General features: G+C 47.2%; 1 protein-coding gene across 1 annotated transcript; it reads right to left on the minus strand.

Annotated features, from left to right (window-relative positions):
• Positions 1-286: 286 nt before the first annotated feature.
• Positions 287-22,230, minus strand: dcbld2 (discoidin, CUB and LCCL domain containing 2). The gene is made up of 15 exons (XM_023800942.2): positions 21,504-22,230; positions 17,667-17,891; positions 17,246-17,383; positions 11,359-11,410; positions 11,172-11,244; positions 8,035-8,168; positions 7,076-7,116; positions 6,467-6,682; positions 5,666-5,790; positions 4,078-4,225; positions 3,459-3,581; positions 3,118-3,211; positions 2,984-3,033; positions 2,634-2,771; positions 287-2,346 (listed from the first exon to the last, which is right to left on the minus strand). Exons 1-15 carry the CDS (start codon positions 21,607-21,609, stop codon positions 1,928-1,930), a joined length of 2,082 nt encoding a protein of 693 aa, XP_023656710.1. The 5' UTR covers positions 21,610-22,230; the 3' UTR covers positions 287-1,927.
• Positions 22,231-23,751: the final 1,521 nt, after the last annotated feature.

The raw sequence follows: 23,751 nt of genomic DNA on the forward strand, positions 1-23,751 counted from the left end.
AGTTTTGATGTTTCTTTTGAAGAGTAAGACAAACCTATGATGATAGTGTTAGATCGTTAGGAATAACTGCAGGAATCTTGTACTGCTTTCAAAGAGCCTGCACTACCAGGTTACCACACAAGATGGCAGTATTACTGTAAGTATAGCAGTTCATATTGTTTAATGCATTTTTATTGATGTATAATTTTATTTTTCAAATGTGGTTGCGATGTTTCCGATTAATGGTTTTCCCTCTTTATGCATATAGCATGTAAGACAGGAAGAAAATATCCAGTCCATGCAGAAATGACAGGATGTGACACTGATTTTATTAAGGTATACAATAAATTTTTAAAATTCTCTCTATACAATCTAGCAACAGACAGAAGCACATGGAGGTACAGCAGGGATACATTCAATGGATTCAACCAGGGTAAACTTCTCTACAGCCACAGTAGTGAGGGCTCTGCACATCGCTATCTAACACACACAGGAATTTTAATTTGCTTATTTTCACAGGGACTCTCCACTAGCTTTCTGCGTACCGTATGAATACACCTATCCGTCACCAATACAAATCAGTGCAGAGTCACCCTGCTCAATGCAGGGGAAGGGGACTCCTGGAAATGCCCCCTTATCAATGCGAAATGACTGCATCGTCCCTTTTTGCTGTGATGGTCACTTGGAAACGCTGACAGCCTGACGGTGTATGTGGTCGTTTTATTTCCGGGTGGGAATAAAGCCAGAGGAAAATCATCAAGATGTTCATGCCTCAGTGTAGATCTGTTAGTGAAATGTTGATACTTTAAGAATCAGACACCAGTCTAAGAATATAAAAAAAATATTTTAAAATAATTATGTACCAGTGAACTCTGGTGCTGAAACATCTACTCAGTCAGGCCATTTTTAACTGCTGTTCAGTTTTCCTTAAACACCTCAGAACAGTGACTAACTGTCAGCTGGTCACTGACTAACCTCTGCTAGAAAGGTTTGGTTCGACCGGCTGAATACAATAGCGTAAAAATGGATAAATCGCATCTTTCTCAGCAGGAAACGTATGTCGAGGGCTTCTGGATAAGCACTGGAAACAGCTGGAGGCTGTCGCATCTCCTTAGAGTGTACAGTACGTTTTTTGAAACTCAAACAGCAGCTCACACTTCAGTCGAGTCGAGGTGTAGTCTTTCCTAGAACCCTTTTAATCCAACGCAATGCCCCCCCCCCCCACCTTTCACAAAGAACAACCTTCGACCAATCAGATGTAAAATGGGGGTGTGACAACTAGCCTGAAGGTAACTAGTCACGGTTCTCTTGGCAAATGGGCGTTTGAGTTTCTATGTGCCATTGAAAGGAAAGCTGCCGACGTTAAAATAAAAATTAGCCTGCAGCTGGACTGAACTGCCTGCCTTCAGGGCTGGGATCCTCCCAAGCCTTGCAACAAATTTCAATTAACACCTACTTTACGGCTGAAACGCCGGGTGACTCACGGTTAGACTTCAGCGATACACTGGGGAGTGGAGCTGGGGAGAATCGGCTCACTCCGCGGCCACCGAGGCACGGAACAGCCCAACCCCCCTCTGAAGTATCAAAGCTTTCAATCGAACGCAGACCAAGAAAGAAGGGGGAGGGGGTTTAAGGACCTCACAGTTTGATATTACAGAAGATTAAGACGAGAGTGAGCCTTTTCTGGGCTAAAACAGTGGTGAGCTTTCACGACAAACATTCATTTCCATTAAATCAGTGAAAGGACTGTAGCGACTATCGACCTTAAGAGACAAACTGTGCACAAACAGGTGAACAATTACCACAACTAACATCTCAAGGAGACCGAATGCGGCCCAGAGGACTTGAATTCGGAGCTAATGTCCCGGTTTTTTTCACGCCTCCAGGGGAGTTTCAACCAGGCGTGCAGAAAAGGGTGATGAAACAGTAGGCTGAGGCCACCCAGATCTCAGCTGTCTTCACGGGCCTTCTGGGCACCATTCTGAGGGACTTGGTAGACCAAGTCCTCTGTGGACTGGGTCTGCCCGGGCGTGGTCTTGGGCGTGTCGTACTGAGCGCACGATCCTGATTGGCCGCTGTCTGTCCTCGTGAGGAGGGACCCGGGGCCACACCTTTTGAATGTGGAGACGGACACCTGTCCCAGCGGGCCGGAGGGTGCCGGGTGGCCTGCGATGTCCACGACGATGGGGGTGGCGTACTCCGCCCCTGAAGCAGGGAGCGGTTGGGCGTACGCGTGGTATATTTCCGTAAGCGGGGCGTCGTACGGGTCCGGGTCCGCATAAGCCGGGTCGTCTCCTTCTTCGGGTTTAAAGGTGGACCTCTGACCAAGGGTGCCAACCATTCCTCCCACTAGGGGCTGGGCATACTCTACCAGGGGAAGGGGAGCAGGACAGTCACCCAAATGCATATCGTGGTGCAGACTTCAGTCTGCCACCCAACACAGACCGGCGTGGAGAACCGACTCATTGACGGACTTTGGCTTCTTTCTTTCTCTCTATCTTTCTCCCTCCCTCTTCCCTTTTTCTGTGTTATTCTGTAATGATGCTGTTGCATCACAGCACACCCTTGTAAAGCGCCTTGGGGTGACCCTCTTGTGAAAGGCGCTATATAAAAATGAAAGCGCGCGAGTTGCAGGTGGTGGGCGGAGCGCCTACCTGCCGATTCGGCCTGCACCATCGGGACGGCCTTGCGACTCCGAGCGGGATTCGCGTCACTGTGGCTGTATCGCACGAAGGGATCCTCCCCCTCAGTCACCTTCGCTGGAAAGAACTGCTTCATACCTTTCCACAGGCCTGGAACAGCAGCAATTACGTGCAACAATTTTACTCGTTATACATGATGAAATTCTTCTATTTGTATTAAAGAAATGCACAGAAATTCATAAAATGCAATGGAACAATGGGAGAGTTAGTCTGGTTGTGGCCAAAGAGGCTTAGATCTAAATTGCGCCATCTGATTAGTCTGGGTTCTGGTGGGCGTGGGTGGTTTTGAAAAGTCAGCTTACCAGCTCGGTCCCAGTGTGCCAGGCCATAGGCCCCCTTGGCACTCTTCTTCCTGGAGGGGAGAGGGAACGGTGCAGGTTACCCAGGCTGTCCTACCCAGCTGACGGCTAAAGGCAGCACCTACGCTCGGGCTCACCGGGTCCTGCAGTGCCAGGTACACAGCAGGGTCAGCAGGACGCAGGTCAGGCCCGTTACCAAGGCTGGCACCAGCACCGCCGCCAGCGCCACACCTGGGAATCAGGAGCCTTGTCAACATCTAAAACCGGGGGGGCTACAGTCCTTCCAGCTACACATGCAGCACCAAGTGGGCTGGTTTATGCTCCAAATGATCCTTAGTATAGCAAAAACTGAGGAAGAATGAAAGCAGACATACATACTGGTTCTGCGTGCACCGAAACCCTGTACTAAATGGTGGTCAGACATTTAGCAGCACGACAGGCGTCGTTCTGCTAACTAAGCACAAGAGGGCGCCCTCACTGTTATTGCCACTGGGGGTCATGGTGGTGTTGCGGATGTCGGAGGTGAAGGTGGTCTTGTCCCGCTGTAGCGGAGGGTCCGTGCTGAGCTTGGTGGGCCGTGGCTGGAAGGTGCGCGGCAGCACTGTGAAGAGGGCAGCCGCGGTAAAGTCCAATTTACCCCCAGGTCATTTATCGACAACGACAGCCTGTTTCAGCCCATGTTGCTTTAGCTGTAGTAACATAATGTTACCTCACAAATGAAAACTATTTTTTTACATTAAATAAATATTACGTTTTGACGTGGAGCTGCAGAACAAACCAGGGGGGTGTTCCACAAAGCTGGGTGAAGTAGCTAGAAGTCATGATTGTCCAATAGGAATGCTCCTTACTTAAACACCTATTGGACAATCATGAGTTCCAGCTTAACTTATCCCAGCTGAAAAATCCTGCTTCATGGAACACCTCCAGCATGTCTTCATTAGCCAGATAAATTTACACCAAATGTAACAACTGTCCAATAGGAATGCCACTTACCTTTCATCCTATTCGACAGTTTTCACTTTAAGCTTAAGTTATCCAGCTAACTGGGAAATCTGGCTTTGTGGAATACCCAAAGGTTGCGAACGCAGGGAACTCACATGTCGGAGGCTGGCAGCCCAGTAGCTCCATCTTCAGGGCGATGCGCTGGTGCCACTGGGTGGGACTGACTCGCACATAGCGTGCCTCCACGGGGGGGATGAAGTTGTTACGCACTTCGTGAAGGTAATTGATGTTTCCCTGGAAGATCTGCATGTAACAAAACAACAAACCTGTAATTTACATCATGCTAAGAAAACAAACTCACATCTAGAAATACGGGCAATTAATGGAAACCTCTGAAAGCAGATATAAATCAATACAAATTGTTAAAATACAAAACCAGGAACATCGCCAGTGTTCTCCCTGTGTTAAACCGGTCACCGATTTAACCATAATTTTTCACATTATTTTTCTACATCAAAATGAACTTTACTGTAATACAGGTTGCCTGTACCCAGACTCGATTTTAGAGGGAGAAAAAAAAATCCATAATTTAAGAGGCGTGAAAGCTGTGTGTAGCCACGTGAAAGAAAAGTGAGAGACCATTTCCCTGGCAAGGCAGCCAAGCCGGCGATGACACACAGCCGCGCTGCTGACGAATCCCAGCTCCCCGGAACCTCTGACCTCATGCGCCCGTGTCGGATTTACGCTCAGCATTCCGCACAACGCGGACGGAACATTCCGTCGCCACGGCAGCACCTAAACAGGCCAGGCCAGCACAGCGCGGCTGGGGTATTCTTACGTAAGTGAGCTGAAGCTTTCCAGCTACGGTTTTGTTTGCTCCAAATCTGCTCTTAGGAAATCAGTTCCGGACAGATTTGGGCTGTAAGGTGGATGGGAAACAATTCCCATTAAATCCTTTACATCGTGCTGTTACCCCACAGCTGTTACACATGTAGATATGAGGATATTCCAGGCACATCAACCCTAACAATATCAGGCTGGCCGACTGTATCGCATGTATTCTCTCAAATTTTTTTTTTACATTTATTGATACCCATTGGCTACCAGGTCAGGTGACGGCTCACAATCGCTCAGCCCTCAGGGTCGCTACAGAAACACGCTCTCAGAGATGCGCAAGATACACAGCAGAAGCTACACCTTTCAGTTCTCTGAGAATAACTAAAAACCACACAAACACTATTAAAACACAGAGGGATGTGACCACTGGCAGGTCTACAGTGATACAGTAACATACATGTCAAATCTTGAGTATGAATTTAACCAAATTTGAAGCCAGCAGCAGTTCGAGAATTTGACTCATAGGTCATCATAATAAAATAGTGGTACAGGGGCCTTGACGATGAAAAATCGTGGGACAAATCACAAAATGGACATAGAAAAATAATTTTTTATGAAGGCTGAGACAAAACACAAGCCCCCTAATTACGGTGTAGCATTGCCTACAGTCGGAGTCTGATATTAACGATTTTCATGATGCATTAAACGTTAATTTTTAAATATTTTACTGGATCATATAATGTTGAATTCATCATTTAGGCAAACAGGGCACCGCTTATTGTCTGAGAAACAGCCAATGTCCACGGTCACACTTCCGGAAAACCGACTCTAAAGCCGCTGACCGCCCCGCGAGATTGAACCGGGCGCAGGGGCCCTCAGTCAGGAGCACAGAGACGTCCCCGTTACCTTATCCTGGTCAGTGTCAGCCTCTCTGAAGACATACCACAGCTGGCCATCCTGGCTGTATAGCACCCGATAGGCCGAGACGAAGAACTGGTACTCCATGAGCGTGGAGCCGGTGGTGATGATTCCTGGAGGGGGTTTGTATTTACGGAGAGACAGTCACTGTGTCAAATACAGCATATTGACAGAACACCTACCACCACCTACAAGTGCTCCTAGTCGGAAATTTTAACTGGAACGCCCCCTGAAGTCGGAATTCCGACTCCGATAATCAGAGGAATCTCTGCAACCCCAACCTCAGAATTCAAGATGACTTCGCCCTTAATCAACAGAAGTGAAAGATGTAGTTATATACTGTACATTAGCACTTATGTTTTATATGTGGCTCATTAAATTGGCCGTATGCACAGTACTGTGCTACTGTTGTCTATGGACGTGTTGTTGCAGTGTTTGTATGCACAAAACACGTAATGCATCGTTATCAATTGATATTGCTAACAATAGCTAACGAACTTGGCTGGAACTGGGGCCTGTTTCAGAAGGCAGGATTTCTTGCTTAGCCAGATAACTTGTCTGATTTAAGGTAGTCTGGCTTAAATGTCAATGAAGGAAGATAAAGGCCACTGAAACTGGGGTACCTTAAATGTGACAAGTTGTCCAGCCAAGCAAGAAATCCCACCTTTTGACGCAGGTCCCTGTTATTCCTAAATGGCTTGCTGCACATGAATACGGTTAACTCGGGTGTGACGTCATTCCGAGCCTCCTCTGCACCCACCCCAGAACACTGCTCTTCCTTCTTCTCACCTGTGATTCTCTTCCTCTTCTTCAGGTCCACCTGGAGCCACTGATGCTGGTCGCTGTGAGCGGCGGCCCAGGGGAGGCCTGGGCGCTTCAGTCGGGCCCCAGAGGGCTGCCACACGCTGGGCTGCCCGTTCTCGTCGCTCCACTCCCACACGGACGAGCCGGTGATCTGGGAGCTGCGGACTACTCCCGACTCCAGACCCAGGGTGCCATAGCAACCTGCAAGCGACAATGACGATGGTGGAGAGAGCTCTGGAGAATGCTACAGTCAGGGGTACTTTGTTGGCAAAAACAACGATGAATGTCTGCACACAAAGCCACTGCAGACAGGCAAGGAGACGCCTGTGTGTTTACACAAATCAATCTGCCTGATGCTTTTATCCAAACCAACAAACAGGGCAGTACACAGGCACCTCAGTAAAAGTGAGGCTAGCAGCAGAAGCACATTAGCAATAAAAGCTTTTTTGATCACCCTCTTGGGCTGACATATCTCAGAAAAACAAACATCACAGATTTTTTTTTTTTTTTCCTGATCATGCTGCAGGTGACCCAGAGTCATCTTCCCAAACATTTCAGAGTGTGGATCATAAATGGATTTTTGTCCAAACTCACCACTGGTTTTGAAGGTGAAGAGGCTGTTGGACAAAGGACCACTGTGGAAGTAAAGTCAAGTTAAAAACACAGAAACCCGCAGCTGGACAGAAAGAGGTCCGGCATGGATAACGATGATGTATACAATCAATTAAATCAATGCAAGTTCACATAAATAAACAATAGCAACACCTCACACCTATTACTCAGGCACCAAGCTTGCTGTGGGTTTGCAGAAACCATATCAGAACAGCCGTGAACACTCAGGCTTAGTGTGAACACTGTGTTCCTATGCACAGATGGCAGAGCAAGACCTACTGATAGGCAATGATCAGGTTGAAGCTTGCTGGAACATCTTGTACCCCCACGTTCATCCATCACCCTTTCACCCACCGCAGCTAATTTAAGGGTAAAGGCCAGTCTCTTAAGGCCAGGCAGCGTACCAGATACAGCTGGTGACCCTTCTGGCAGGTACCTCACAGCTAAGTAGCAGGAATTACCTGCACACCTTAATGTTACACCGGCGGAGAACATGTGCAATTACATAGGGTCAAAATACATTAATGTATGAGCTTTGAAAATCTGGAATGCAAGATGACACAATCTATTAATTTTGTACCTTGACTAAAATCTTTGGCAGCAATTTTTGAGTTACCTTATAGCAAAGAAAAACCATAAATAAAAAATATGTATTATACTAGTAATACGTACTAAAGGACACGTCAAATAAATGAAAATTTACTTAGTCATATGTCGCTTCTTTGCATTAGCAATTACGTTCTCTACGCATCTCGAATGTTTTTTGCGTAGGTCGAGATTTACTTAAGTCAGTTTCATGCAAGTCAACAGCTGCCTGCATGCAATTTTAATATTGATATACGATGTACACAAAGGTGCCGATCTTCCGTCTGCTGAGGTTCTTTTCATGATCATACGACCATAACACTCTCCATGTTAATAGGAGGAGAAGGTTAACTCACAAGGTAGAAGTGACATTGTTGGCCAGAGTGCTCTCATAGTGTGGGATGCCCTTGCTGCTGACGACGCTGATCTGACCTCCCAGAGCGTTGGACACCACCCCCGCGTGGATACCGGCCAAGCACACTGACGAGGACTGGGGGGGGCAGACATGAACAAGGCAGGATGAGTGTTTGCGGGTACAACAGAGTATTGAGACACCTTTACATTCACAGGAATTCCAGGATATGCTTGCCAAGACATGTTGGATGAGTTTGGTGTGCTTTGCACTGGCCCGCACTGAGCCCTGACCTCAACCCCATCGAACATCTTTGGGATGAACTGGAATGCAGACTGCGGCACCCAGCCTTCACGTCCAACATCGGTGCGAGACCTAACAAAAATGCTCTTCTGGATGAATGGGTAAAAACTGCCACAGAAATACTCCAAAATCTTGTGCAATGTCTTCCCAGAAGAGTGGCAGCTGTTTTAGCTGCAACAGGGGGCAACTACATATCGCTGCCTATGGGTTTAGAATGGGACATCATGAGAGTTCCTGTAGGTGTAATGACCAGGTGTCCCAATGCTTTAGCCCATATAGTGTATCTGAACATAGTTTGTTTCTGATCAAGGTTGTTCACTTAACATACTGGTTACAATCTTTCTCCATTGTGACAATATCCCACAAGAATTTGTGGAATGACAGCGTGTAGGTCACCGGCCGCTGACGCTGCATTATCACGTCATGATTCGCTTTGAAGCTTTCTTGGTTTTTAGCCACGTCGCGTCAACAGCGATCACCACACACCAAACATCAGGGTGACGTCACGGCAGCGCTAGCTAGTCACACCGCAGCGGCAAGCGGACGAATGTGACATCCTCAGCTTTACTGGAAGAACCCCCCCCCGCTGCCACATCACGCCCACTCTGCGTCTTTTACTGGACTCTGACAGACGGAACGACTGTGGTTAACACCACGAAACCCAGGCTGACCGCATGATGCCGGAACAGTACCAAAAGCCACGAAGGCCGCGGGGTTCTTTCAGCGCTCAGGAATCCCACAGCCGCTCACCACTTCCTGCGGGACCCCCCTCCCCTGGTCAAACAGGCCCTCTGCTCCGGGGGCACATTCCGTCTATGGCGCAAACCCTGATGGTTGTTAACAGGACTCTGCTGAGCCAGAGAGGGAAGATGTGGGTTGTAAAAAGAAAAACCAAACTGAGACTGAGAGGTGGAGGCCAAGCCGGGCTGCCGAGAGTGGCTGAGGAAGTGCGGGGGGGAGGGGTGGGGGGGTCACGAAGAGGCAGCATACAGCTATGGAGTTTCAGTTCTTGTATGTTTCAACACTTTTCACACATACCACAATCACCTCTAGAGCCTCCACTTTCCTCAGCACACCTAACCCTAATTCATATTTCATCCCCAGCTGCCCCCCCCCCCCCCACACCACACACACACACACACACACACACCCAAGGTGTGGCTGTGTGTTTTCCAGGAGGCCAAAAGGTCAACACACTACTCGAAGCCATGCAAGACGTACGTCCCGAAATCACAGTGGGCTGACCCTCCTCTTCCCATAGGAGATGGGGTGTGTGTGTGTGTGTGTGCGTTTCACACCCTTGGTCTCAGCAAACACGTCTGTCCAGCTAGCACCAGCTTCACAAAAGCACTGGCCAGTCCCCTTTAACTCTGCAGCCCAACAGTTACCTCACCCAATCCCACGGAGACCTGGGAGTGGCTGGCGCTGAGACTCGCGACCTGAGTGGGCAGTGGCTATGCATGAGGTCATCAGCGAAGGAACGGACCAGCCAATGACTTCATCCAGTACAGAGGAGGAGGAGTTTAATGAAAGTAAAGCACAGAAGTTTGACGGCAAGTAAACCAAGAGCGTTTTCAGATGAATAAGGGTGGCGTGAGTGCTGTGAAAGTCTAGACCGACTGTCTCTATTCTGGATAGAAGAGGAACAGACCCAGTAACACTATTCTGCATAACCAGCATTTTGTACAGTCACAAACTAGACAGCTTCAATCGTGTTGTATCATGTGACCTGCCATTATTGTTGAAACAGCCACAGCCCACTTGGGCTCTCCCCGTGTTTGCTTGGGTTTCTACAGGGGGCTCCGGCTTCCTCCCACAGTCCAAAAGTGTGCAGGGTGGGCTGATTGGTGACTCCAAGTTGGCCCCACACTTGTGTGTGTGTGTGTGTGCGTGTGAGTGTGAGTGTGTATGTGAGTGTGAGTGTGTGTGCACCCTGCACTCAGGGTTGGTTCCTGCCTGTGCCTGTTGTTCCTGGGATAGGCTCCGGTCCCCCCCTGCGCCCCTGGTTGGGATTAAGCGGTTACGGTGATGGGTGGACGGACTATATAAATCAGGTAAGTATTCTCGTACTGAACTGAGAACACTTTAACATTGTATACATGTATTAAAGATCAAGTTTTCATGCTCAGATTTTTAGCTTGTTACCCAAATCCAGCCCAAACATCCTATTATGATTATCCAGTGACACCTGAATGACTGTAATGCACCCACAGGGCTCGTCATTAAGTCTTAATATGGATCCTGTGTCAGTTTGTACCATTTACAGCTTGCGAAAGTTTCAGACTGTCGTTACTGCACCGACAGCCTCATGGCTGAGGTGGAAGGTTAAACTGCTTCAAGGAGCGTAACAAATGGAGTGATTTAAGCACGCAGGGAGGCCGAGAACCTGAACAGACGACCATCCATGGGGTACAGCAATCGAGAAGCATGGGCAGCAGCCATTAAGAGAGATGGCAGGCCAGCTCAGTGCTGCTAAGCCAGCTGTTAGCAACAGAGGGTATCCAGAGCACTGCAGAGTATCCAGAGCACTGCAGAGTATCCAGAGCACTGCAGAGTATCCAGAGCACTGCAGGAACCTGGTTTCTCTCCCGACACACGGTGGGATAGAGGTAAAGTTTAGGTAGGCGGGGGCAGGGGCTGCTTAGGCAATGTGGTCGACATTCCGATGTGGTTTGGGGGAGATTATGGGGTACCATCTCCTGCTGGGCTCGGGGATGGGGGGCGTGCAGTAATGAGGGCGGAAACACAGCACTGAACACGGTGCATAGCAGTTTGAGTCACTGGCCAGCTGCGAGCCAAACGGGCCATTCTTCCCGGTGAAGAGAACCACACACTCACGTCTCTGTAGCCGTGTGGAATCGTGCCGGAAACTTCCCCGGAGATCGTCAGGCAACCCGCAGGGCAGTATTTGCTGTAAAAAAATGGTATTTAACATGGAGACATTCAGATATTCATGGACATTTGACCGCAAAAGGCAGACCTTTGCGTTTTGGGTAGTAACCAGACCGGCGTAAAAGAGTTTTACCTGAATTCTGCTTCCGTAAAGTGAATTCCTTTGTCGAGGCAGGTGATCAGATCTGGTTAGGAAAAACGAGAGATGAGTGTTTACAAAATTATGAAACATAATACTGTGGATATGCATGACATATCCACAACAGAAAATGTTTAGAGTGCTGTTAGCTCAGGTCTTTTACTGGATATACAGAGGTCTTCCTGACAGCTTCCTCAAAGCGCTTAAAAGTTTAATGACAGCATCAGAAGCGATCTTGAGAAGGACAGGCCGTGCCAACAGCCTTTTGTATCAATGCGTGGTTGTTGACATTCCCCTCCATAGAACAGGCTGCATACTGTCCCCCGCAAGCTGTGGAATTTTGGAGCTGGCAGAAGGGGGGGGGGGGGGGGTGTTGGACGGAAGATCCAAGGTCTCCACTGGAAACACTGCATCCAAGTGTCAGAAGAGATAGCAAAGTTCAGCCGGCAGTCTGATCTGGCCCCTTGACCGCTGCCGATTAGGGCAAAAGAATTCCGTGTCTGATGGCAATGCGGCCTGTCGTTTGAAGCCCCCACAGCCGGCTGCCTCACTGGTTAGTCACCGCTACCACGTTAAAACGGGCGTCTGGGAATCGGGTGAGCTGCCACGCAAACCGCAGCCCCCTCATCCTGCGGAGGGGCGTCCTGCAATGACTGCTCAGACTGACCTAACCAATGCATGACCCATAGCAATCAAAATTCTTTGGGAGATTAAGCTTTTCTCTGAGCGTTAAAGTGTTTCTTTCATGTTCAATTTTCACCAATAGGCTTCACAGATACTTCCATAGAACCTTCCACACTCATATTGACAGCAAGAGTAGATTTTGTGAAAAGGTGTGTTTCGTCTAAGTTACGATACAAAAGGAAGTTACAAGGCTAATATTGCCGTCATGGTACACGGATGCATCATGTACCATTCAGAACATCAGTTTCAGTTTGGTGCACACAATGAAACGGATACAATTATTCACACGGGCGGAACCAAAATACACAAATAGAAGGTTCAACGCAGAGAACATTATGCTAATAGTGGCTGCGAGTTGGTTACTCGCTAATGCCGGTTAGAGTCAATCATCGGTGATTTGGGAACAATTTGGTTTCCCAATAAAGCACACCAACCGCGGAGCGATGATAAGACCAAGACTGTCTGTCGGCTCTGTTATTCCCAACTCAGATACGTGACTGTAAATGCATCCCACATGCTAACTCATTTGATATGACATCATCCAATTACATCCATGGCTGCAGCGAGGCAGATAACGGATCTGCAAGCGAATCTCCCCGTGGGATTTAAAATGCTTTTCAGACCAGGCTAAAAAACTAACTATGGCTATTTATTGGTAAAGATACCCAGCCATGCTCACATGGTATTTAAACAGGACTTTGTTCATTATGACTACTATGATCATATATTTTAGTTTTTTTAATATATGCTAAATATTTATTCTACGATGTGCAAATAAGCACATCTCTTTCATTTTGTTCAGACACATCGACAGATGCATTACATTTACTTTACAACTGTTCCTAATTGTTTGTGTGCACTTTAAATAATTTCAAAACAAATGCTGTTTTCCCTGCTCTATCGAAATTGCACGAAACCGTGAACCTAAAATTAAAATTTGTACAGAGCCATGAATTTTGTCTATTTTGTCACACCCTTAGAAGTTAAACATATTTCAAAACAAAACCCAGTTGAGACTCTAGGTCTGATCATAAGACCCAAGAATGAAAAATATTACAGGCACATGCAGTAATCATGACGCGAAGGCCATATTGATTATTCCCTAAAAACGTAACTCTGATTAGGGTTTTGGAATCGATGCAGTCATAACAAACACTTTGACTGAATTCCCGATTCAAATCAGTTTATTGTTACACCCCTCACAATGAGCTCTTCCAAAACAACGTGAGCTAATACAGCTGATTGCCGAGTGGGTTCCTCTGCAGACCAGAGCATTTGAGCCGGTTACTCCGTTGCGCAAAAACAAACAAATCAAGGATGAAATCACATTTGAACCAACAAGCGATTGACATTATAGGGGTAACTTCCCCTATTTACCAGTCCCATGAACCAATTCACGTTTGAGGAAACAAGAGCAGAACAGCCTCTATTAAGGGCTACCAACATTGTCAGAACAATAATTTAAAACGTCAACTGCAAACTATGCCTTGAAAACACAAATGACTGATTTAAAAACTCCACTGTAGAAAATGCCAGAACAGAATGTGGGGGCTGAAGGCTATAATGACATCACTAAATCCCTTTAGTCATGAATGCAAAAGACGCAAACATTTACGTGCCAGGATAAAGTTTACCTGCAAGACTCCCATAATCTTACTTGGTGATTCATCCCATTTCTTTGTGCAGCAGTTAAATAGCTAATCCAGTCTCTTAGCAACGGTCCACCATTATTTCAGGCAAAACCCTGTAACATGAGAGCTCGTGTTACAAATACGGGGCAGGAGCTTTGGATCTGAGGAGGAAGCACCAGCAGCAGCACCACTGGTCACTCCTTCAAAAGCGGCATGGCCAGAGCCCTTTTTGTCCTGGGTTACTGTCCATCATCCCTGACCAGCACATCCATCCACGGCATGATGAAAATCCTCAATGCACCTACTTTGTTTGCTTTTATTTAGAGGAACTCTAGCGGAACGTAGCACAGCGAGCCATGCAGACACACTTTGGCTGCGGTCTCTGTCCCTTCGGTCACACATCACTTCCAGTGGAAGGTTCAGCACCACGATGGGGCCCATGACATGCAGAAGAATGGAATTACACAATAGGAAAGGAGACCCATTCCTGCTGATCGCCAGCAAACACAGGCACAAAAAAAACCCAAACTGGGCTTACAGGTCAGTCTCCTTTACCAGTTTTGCCCACACTGGCCGACAATCGCACTTAACTGAACACAGAAGTGATTATATAAAGCAAAGTAGAAGCACCAGCATTTTCTAGCAGCTGGACCAGACACTGATTGTTCTATCTGTACTGAGTACTGAAGGTCAATCCCAATTATTACGTAAACAGTGGTCTTAACATCCAGTGCCAAATGCATAGCACTAAGTCTAACCTCCACAGGTACTGGATTGTGTTGATTTATTATTTTACAACCAGCATATTTAACACAATGCCCACCAGTCTAATATGAGACCACAGCAAAAAGCCTCAATGCTCATTACAAGTGAACTTGAAGCCTTGGGCCCCAACATCTGGTGCCTTAACCAATGCACCCGCCCTCCCCTCGGGGCACCCAATAGGAGCTCTCCCCTCTGACAAACGGGGGGCTGGATCCAATTAGCTGGGGCGTCTGTTTACACATTGCGTTTAGGAGCTGCGCGTGGTCGTTAAACTTGCCCCTGCACAGCGGTGGATAACCGGCTGCCAGCATAACACACCCCCGGGAGAAATACCCCTGGGGGCAATTATCTGGATGGCAGCTCTCTGGTTTACCACTGAAGGGTAAAAAACCTGAACTTCACGAACTGTGACAAAATTCACAACCCAAGACAAACAATATGGCAAAAAAGTGTCCTTCAAAACAGACTCAGTTACATCATCGGGAAAGTCTTAATAAACACTTTCCTCCGCCCCCCCACCCCTGAGCAGTTGTCAGGCCAAGCGAGGGGGAGTCGTCGTCTTTGGGACCATGCTTTGTGAGATGACATCACCATCCAAGGCGTTCCTGCTAGCAGGACGCAATCCAAGCTTCACAGCCTCGGCTGCAATGTGGGAACTGCAGCTACTTGTTTGCCTTCACTGAGATAAAACTCTTGCCCCATAAGGCTTTGCTCCATATGTCTAGAAATTTACAAAATCAAACCACTACAATATGCCTGTGCATTTCAAAGATTATTACTACTTAAACAGCTTGTCAGTTCATAACTATTCGTTCATGATCTCTTAGATCGGGGGCAACAATTTCTCATGTTCTCATTGAGAAGGCCCCTCCCTGACAGTGGGGCCGACCCCTGACCTCTGACCAGCATTGATCATTTAGGGCAGTGTTCCCCAACCCGCTCCTCGGCAACCCACAGTCGGTCCATGTTTTTGCTCTCTCCCAGCTCCCATGGACTGGACTGGGAAACACTGATTTAGGGGATAACACCTGCCTGCCTGCCTGAGTGCCCCCCCCCCCCGATCAGCAATAAAGTAAATGGAGCTCTTCCTAAGACGACATCCTGCAACTCCGGAAGCTTCCCTGCTCGTCCAGAACCGCTTTCATTTCAGGGCCCGGCAGAATTCCTCCACCCCCGTAATCGAACAGCAGGGGGGAGGGCTGGGGGAGGGGGAAGCTGCTTCAGAGCTGCTTGTCACCTGATAAGGTGGCTTCAGAAACAAAATCCCCACCCCCACTGACAGCTCAGATAAACAGGATCCACGGGGATGGGTTGGGGGCGGGGGGGGGGGGGGGGGGGAGAAACCTTTGAGGATCATAACAGATCAATTAACAAAACAGATCAGGAGGAATGAACAAGAATATTCCTGTACAGAATATTATCATACAGGTTCTTAGATACCTGTTCATGTACCGCAGGCAACGAACAATCAATAAGCCGCAGAACAGTGATCATTTACCGCCCCCCCCCCCCCCATCTGAGCGATGATCTCACCCCTATACCCTGAAGAGCATTTCCCCGACTGTCTGTCAGAGAGATAAGACACCCCCTAACCTGCCCCCCCCCCCTCCCAGCCGAGACAGCTGCAGGGCTAATGGAGTGCCTCTCAATCACCTGCTATATCCTGCCCAGGGACTCTGACAGGGAGGCAGATAAAGGCTGATGGGGGGGGGGGGTGTCAGGGATCTGAGACACAGAGGCGGCTTTGTCATACCGCCGAATCCTCCGGCCAAACGCCACCATCGAGCAGCCGATGTGACTGGCTTCTCATTTTACAGACAGGCAGACTGAGAAAGACGGCCAAATTCAACCAAAACACACGTATGCTTATATGTGGGGGATCCCCTTTCATTTCCATGGAAAAACCCCTAACCCCGACAATGGCAACCTTAACCCCTACCCAGCCCTGACCTAGATTATTATAAAATTGAGTTTACCTTCTGGGGACTGAAAAAATGGTCCCTACAAGATCATTTGGTGCCCACAATGTAACATATGCATAAGTGTCTCTCTCTCAGTCACACTCACAATTCCCTAAAGCCATCATCAATGGCTTTTACATTAAAACTTTATCAGAAAGAAAATCTGAAATTTGACCTTAAACTTTCCCCCCTGTAATTACCAGGCCCTGATTCTTCCCAAAAGTTATTTGGGATTTAAGACAAGTGCCCCACACACTTATGTTTCTCGTTGCTCCACAGGTTGGAAACTCTTGCACTGATTGCCTGGTATCATTACACCGAGGAGAAGGACGGGGGGCCTGAATCTGCCCCACGCTGCTCTGGTAAAATAACCACCAGCACATGGCTGTATTTTATACTTTAGATACAGAACAAGTAGAGTAATTAAGGTTTCCTTCATACACGCCACTTTCAAGACCTGAAGACCACCCCCACCATTCAGAGGGAGAAAAAAAAAAACATAGATCCAACTGAAACGCTGCAGAAATTCTGGTTAACCAAGACACGACATTCTGATCTCATTAAAACTAAGTCTTAAAGAAGAGTCAATGAAGACCATCATCACTGTTTAGTGTGATGTCAGAAGAGCATCAGTTAAGTTGCCAATCATTCAGGAAAGCTTTCATACCACGCAGAAAAGGCCTGTTTCAGTGCTTATATTTATTGGTGATCACATCACACTGCCGACAGCAGCCCTTTAGGATAAGAGACTCCACAAAGCTTTAAATTGATTTCTGGCTGAAAGCTCTGGGATGGCGTGGATAAAGCGCAGCCCCGCTAATGGAGGCCGAGGTCTCGTACCCGAGTGCTCCGTCGTCGAGTAGGACAGCAAGAAGCCACGGCCAGACTTGTGGGTCCCACTCATGAACTGAACCGTGACCTCACTGCCGCTGGCCTGGATCAGCTCTGGGATTTGCAAGCCTAGCCCACAATACTTTGCTGTGAAATAAAAAAAAGGGGGGGGGGGGGGGGTTTGTAAGTCATTTAGCCCAATTTCTCCACAATGAGTTCATGACTATCACTTTGCAGTACATAGAAAAAACCTAAACAAAAACAGGATATGAACAAATCTGAAGGATAACGGGGAACAAGTCAATGGCTGACACTCATAAATCTAGATCCCACAGCTGAATAAAGCCCCACCCTTGGATCACTAAGAACCTAACGTATGGTCCTTCAGGGAGCCCACATAAGCAGCCCCCGCCCTTCATGGGGCACTCACCAATCTCCGCCCTCCTAGGTCCAACCCCATTGTAGATCCTCAGGTAGCTGAAGTGACAGTCCCAATCCTCGATGTCGAAGTCGCCGAACTTCAGGTGGATCCTCCTCCCATGGGTCACGCGCAGTTCCCATTCACACACCGTGTGGTTGGGGTACGTCTGGGGGTAGTTGATGGAGGACAGCGTGCCGCTACTGGGACCCAGAAGCGTGTCTCCGCAAGCGTCGCCTGTGAACATGCAGGAGCAACCGACTGGTCAATATTCCACTCAGATCTCCCCAGTCAGGTCTTCACAAAGAAAAGCGGTCTCAACGGTACAAGGGGTCCCAATAAGCTTACCCAACACTCACGCACCACCTGAATTAATCTCTACACTTAAAAGAACCACCTTAGCTATCAATCTTGCTACTTAGGTCATTAGTCTTAGAGACAGGTAGAAAAACTTCACACACTTAGCCAGCCCAGGGCAAAGAGCCATCGCTTAGAAGTATGACCATAACCCTAAATGATCAAACTCACGTGTGATTAGCTGGTGCCACATGTGACTGGTGACTCCAAATCTGAACCTACGGTTTATGGGAATAAATAACTCTTTCAGCCCAAACTCTCAGGCATTAATGAGGGTCAGTGGGAAACTTGGGGGGGGGGGGGCTACAGATTTTCTTGAAGCAGACAGCAGGTGTGGAGCGTGGTACCGAGAAGGTCCTCCACAGCTGGTGATGCGCCCCCCCCCCCCAGAAGACAAACAGTACTCCCGGCCCCCTCCCCCCAGACCAGACCCAGCTGTGAGGTTAACGATGGGGCTTCTGTGTGCCTGGCCAGGACGGGACATGTGGATTATGACCAGGAACCGCATAGACTGTGAAAGGGGAGGTTCTGGAATGTCACGTTATGCCTGTGACAATACATCAATGTTTCTCGGTACACAAGAATTATGTGTTGCCCTCCTACAGCCATGCCTCTCGCTGTGACTTAAGGATTTAATTGCAGGTCCTTATCCACATGCAAGCAATTGCAGGACATTACAAGCCCATTGAAGAAATCACTGCATTTTCAGAAAGACTAGCTTCTTATGAAATGGATGACATCATAATGGTCAACCAGTGCAGAATCTCAACATGTACCTGTTGTATCCCTAGTATTTTATCTAAAAACCCCTACCTCAGATACAAAGTGACACGTACGAATCTGGGAAGACTTGGCAAATTGTTTCACCCCCCCCCCCCCCCACCAATTAGAAACCGTAGTGTTAAAAATAACTCAAAGATGTTTATCCGTGTCTAGTGATGCAGTCAAGACCAGCTAAACCGAGACCAAATCATTACCGAGACCAGGTCATTACCAAGACCAGAGTGTATCGAGACCAAGACAAGACCCAGACAAAGGCAGGGCTAGACCAAGTCAAGAAACAGACTCATGTTTGAGTCTAAACACAACACACTATAAAACATGGAGCATAGGCACCTTCTTGGGGCTAGGCAGTATGGTCTAAAATTTGTGTCACAGTATAATTTGAACCATGGACATTTTTTTTATTAAAATTTCAATATAAATGCTACTGGACAGGTAAAGTACAGGTATGGCCACTGCATGACGCAAGAGCATAGGTTTGGTCTCAATGTAAAAACCAACACAAAGCACTCACATCCAAATGATAACCTCTGGGTACTGGACAGAGGAAACAGTCAATGGAAAAGGATAGAGCCCACACCAGCTGTACATGAAGTTACCTTAAACTACATCTCCTGCCAGGGGAGGCACTCTCTCTCCATCCTTCCACAGCCGATCGCCCTCTGCACAGATACAGCTCCTCAGAATGCCACTTAAACAGCCTGGGAAAGCCAGCGGCGTAACTCGATCCCGAGCCAAGCAGCCATCTACGGCCACAGCTGCTTTTAAAAAGACGAGTGTGGCACTTTCTGAAAAACACGATGCCTTCATGGGAAAACATGGGTCTGATGAACAGAATCGCAAGTATTTTCTGAGTTCCACAGTCTACGGGGTGAATACTTATCTTACCCACCGTCCTCTATGCTGAAATCCTTTTAGTAATAATAGTGGCCCATCATAAAGTCTGATTATAACTACACCCTAAAGCCATATCACCAATCACTGTTGGGGTTTTTAGTTATGTCCAGTAATTTCATCACCCAGCACTCACCACAGCATCAGCGGTTACGGATTATAAATGTCATTTCTCCCATAAAGCAGATGTTTCCAGTGACGCTTGAGATTAAAACCGACACAAATGGAAGCAAACTGTCACAGAACGAAATTTTCTCCTGGGGGATAATTTAACTTGGACTAAAATCATGGTCCTTAAAGCAAAAGCTAGAATACTATAAACCAGTGGTGGGAGATCTTATCCAGAAAGGGCCGCTGTGTCTGCGGGTTCCTGCTGCAAGCTCCATAATTAGATTACTGAGGACAGATTGGCCGAAGAGTCCTCACACCTGGGTCTGGGCAGCTGACCTACAGGTTGTCCCAAAACCCTGCATACATACTGGCCCTTCGAAGATAACACCGGCCACCTCTGCCATACACAAACCCTGGCGTCCCCTCGCTCTACCCCAACTTACACTTCCATTGGGTTGCTAGCTTCCAGACAAAACAGATTAATTTCACAAAACTCGATTCAGACAGCCATCTCTGCCAAAGTTGGCCCTTAAGTGGTTTATCCCCTGTTCTGGCCCCACTTAATTATAAAATTAATGGCTTAAATTCAGGGAAAACCAACTGGTGCCACTCATGGAACCTACATGCATGTCTGGCTCCACAACAGACTACAGTCATAACACTACACCAGAAAGAGGAGTAGCGGGAGTAGAATCACCAGAAAGCACAGGTGCTGCTTCCAACAGGACCAATCACAGACCAGAGATGACATAACTGTCATTTAGAACAAAGATGTTTGGATAGAGATATATGTATTTCCATCACTTTGACCATCATAAGAGCCTAATCTGCCACTGAGAATAAACACTCCCCCCAAGTAACATTAGATCTTGAATTTTTGCTCAGTCTGTACTAGAAAAATCTTGCAAAATACAAAGACTCGGTAAGTAGTAGGTTGTTTTAGTTTAAAAACTACTGTCAAATTGAGCGTTTCGACACTCCATAAATTATCTTAAATTCATCATATAAACACGACGAGAACAATAACTACCCTTGTAGGTTTGGCGGAGTCCGCACACAGCGGGGCGCACGGCTCATCGGATGGCTGGTATTACATAACACGCTGAATCTGCTACGGGCTCGTGAACAGAAATATATATCACCGGATTCTTCCATTCTATTTTTCAGATCATTTTATATAGTTTTTTTCTATATGATTCACTCGCAAAACAACCTGAATGCATCTATACTCCCTCAAGGAAACGATAATCATTGATTATGAAAGCAAAGCTACTTTAATGATCTTCCACTGACAGCGCTGGAACAATGAAAATCTTGTAACTGCAACTGCAAATTACAAATAGACGGCAGTCAGGGAGACATCGGTGTAAATCTTTAAATGAGCAAAGGTTGGCTTTGCAGAGCACTAAAAGATCAGGGTTTTTTAATCTGGCCCTCCCCCATCAGCGCCAACTTTGCCAGACGGTGCTGTTGTTGAATTTTTAAGGTATCGACACGCTCCCCGATTTGCTGTTTTCCAAAATCCACCCCGCACAGAAAAAACTATAAAAAGGTGATCAGTAACTGCTGTAATTACGAGCGAAGCATCCGCTCCTTGTAAGGAAAGCGCCCAGCAAAAACACTGTTTCGGGGAGTCCAGCGGCCGCACGCCGCCTCGGCTCCGCAGACCGGGCTCCGGGCTCCGCCACGGCAGCCGGCACCAACCTTTCTGGGCTCGAGCCGCTCTGGCGCTGAAGATCACGGCGAGTGTGGAGACGAGGAGAAGCCGTGCCCCGCCGCGTCCTGCAGTCACCATCCCAGACGTGGCCATTCCAGCCTGCAGTCCGAATGCATAATGGAGATGTGTGTTGTTCTTGTTTCTCCTTTTCTTTGGTGACTCAAACTTGGCGCAGGTCAGTGGAAGATGGTTATGGGTGGAAGCGGAGACCCTCTGCCCCTCCGGTGAGCGGCCGTCCCGGAGTCCGACGTGAGCGATCCTAACGCCTGGTCGCCCTGCAGCTCCAGCACCTCCAATCCCTCCGATCCATCCAACTGCTTCCCCGACTTCCGTTCCTCCCACAATGCAACAGGATTAACTTTGCGGTTCTTCAAACTCTGTTTCAGAATGGGAGCATCAAGATCGCGCTCAGATACACGTCCTGTTGGTTACATTTTTTCGTTTTATTGCCGGTGTTCTGTCGAATTGAGCTACTTTGTCGAGTTAGGCTACCGTAGTGCTAATCGATAGCCCTAACTCTTACCCTAACCCTAACCACCCAAAAACCCCTAAAACCCTTACCTTTACCCTAAACCTAACCCTAATTCCAAGACGGTGGAACTGCACATGCGCCGAAAGGCTCGATAGCAAGTTTCGATAGGTAGCTCAACTTGTCAGAACACCGGATGTTCATTAAGGATAATCGGCGAGCGATGCGGCAGCCTATCAGATCACACATACGTAGAACTGCTGCATATTCCCGATGACACGATTTGGAGTGTTTCCGACTTTTTCCGCTTTGCAACAGCATCTGAATATGCAGTGATACTGTTGCATATAGCGCAATAATTTTGCTTCTTATTTAAATCACGTGGAGTCATTAGCTTTCAAGGTAGGGACTGTACTGGACAGTGCACCAGGGTGGATCTGGGAAAAAAATATCGAATCTGGGACAATTGGTGACACACACGCGTTTTGGTCGCGAAAGAAAATTGGCGGTGCAGCTGAGAGAAGTTTAGTAACCAATCAGTACTGGTGACGGTGAGTCATCGATTTTGTCAGCGGTTCCCATGCGCGAAACCCAGACTCACTGCAGATGTTCTCTACAGATGCGGCACCTCCGTAGTGTGCAGTAAAACAGTGCTTAAGGTTGACACGTCACCTCCTTTAATAAAGATTTTAACAAAGGAAGGAAAGAAATGGCCAGCTACTATGTGTGGTTGCTGTAATTATGAAATTTCTCAGACCTATAGTGATTTAATATTGCATGTGGCTGTGTCTGGACAATTGGCCTCTATTGTTGTTGATAAAGAGTGATTTGTGAGTGTTCTTATCATAAGGAAAGCTAACATTTTTCATTATTGTATTCAAGAATGTCTGTAGTATAATTTGACCAATAAGACAAAATATTATATTTCTTTAAAAGTATTGTCATCTTCCCTATCTCCTGTCCAGTTCAGGATGATGGTGAATCCATCCCAGGACTCACTGAGCACACTCTGAACCGGATGTAAATGTACAGTCACACACACAACTATGGGTAATTAATAGACAAACTCACATAAACTCCATGTCTCTAGACTTCAGGCCAAAGTCCCTGCAAAATTAGAGGAAACATGGACAATCCATATGGAACCAGTGCCAGGATTCAAAGGCACACTCCTCTTGGGAGATTAGCACCACCCTACATCACATGGCAGGTAACCAGATATATAGATATATATAGTTTTTATGTAAAATAATTGAAAGTTACAGTGCTCACAGAAAGTCTTGGGACGCAATTAATAACAAAATGGCAAGATCAGAACTGAATGAGTCAGTCAAAAAAAATCATGGTACTTAAGAAAATCTGTGTGGAATGTGTGTGCAGATACAGTAACTGTATGTTAATCATTGCTTGTCAGTGGAGTTTTTTTAATGAAACAGTGAATTTGCGACATTATTACAGAATTAAGCACGTATCCCAAGACTTTGTGTGAGAACCGTATGTTCAGGTTTCTATCATACTGCTTTTCCTGGCAAACAAAAGAGACTGAAAACATTCTCTCTGAAACATTTTGTGCTTCCGGTTTCATTCTGCCAAAGTACAGTTTTTCCTTCTCTGATTTGACTGCCTGGGGTTTAAGTTACCTAGGAGAAGTTAGGAAGCAGCAGCTTGTATCTAAATTGTGTACAAGTGATGATGCCCAGTCTGTGCTTGCAGTGTGGGGCAGGAGAGTGAACTCCAGGCCAGTTTGGGAGCAAGTCTGTGTTCAT

The sequence above is a fragment of the Paramormyrops kingsleyae genome, chromosome 1 (genome assembly GCF_048594095.1).
Source record: "Paramormyrops kingsleyae isolate MSU_618 chromosome 1, PKINGS_0.4, whole genome shotgun sequence".
NCBI classification, from domain to species: Eukaryota; Metazoa; Chordata; class Actinopteri; order Osteoglossiformes; family Mormyridae; genus Paramormyrops; species Paramormyrops kingsleyae.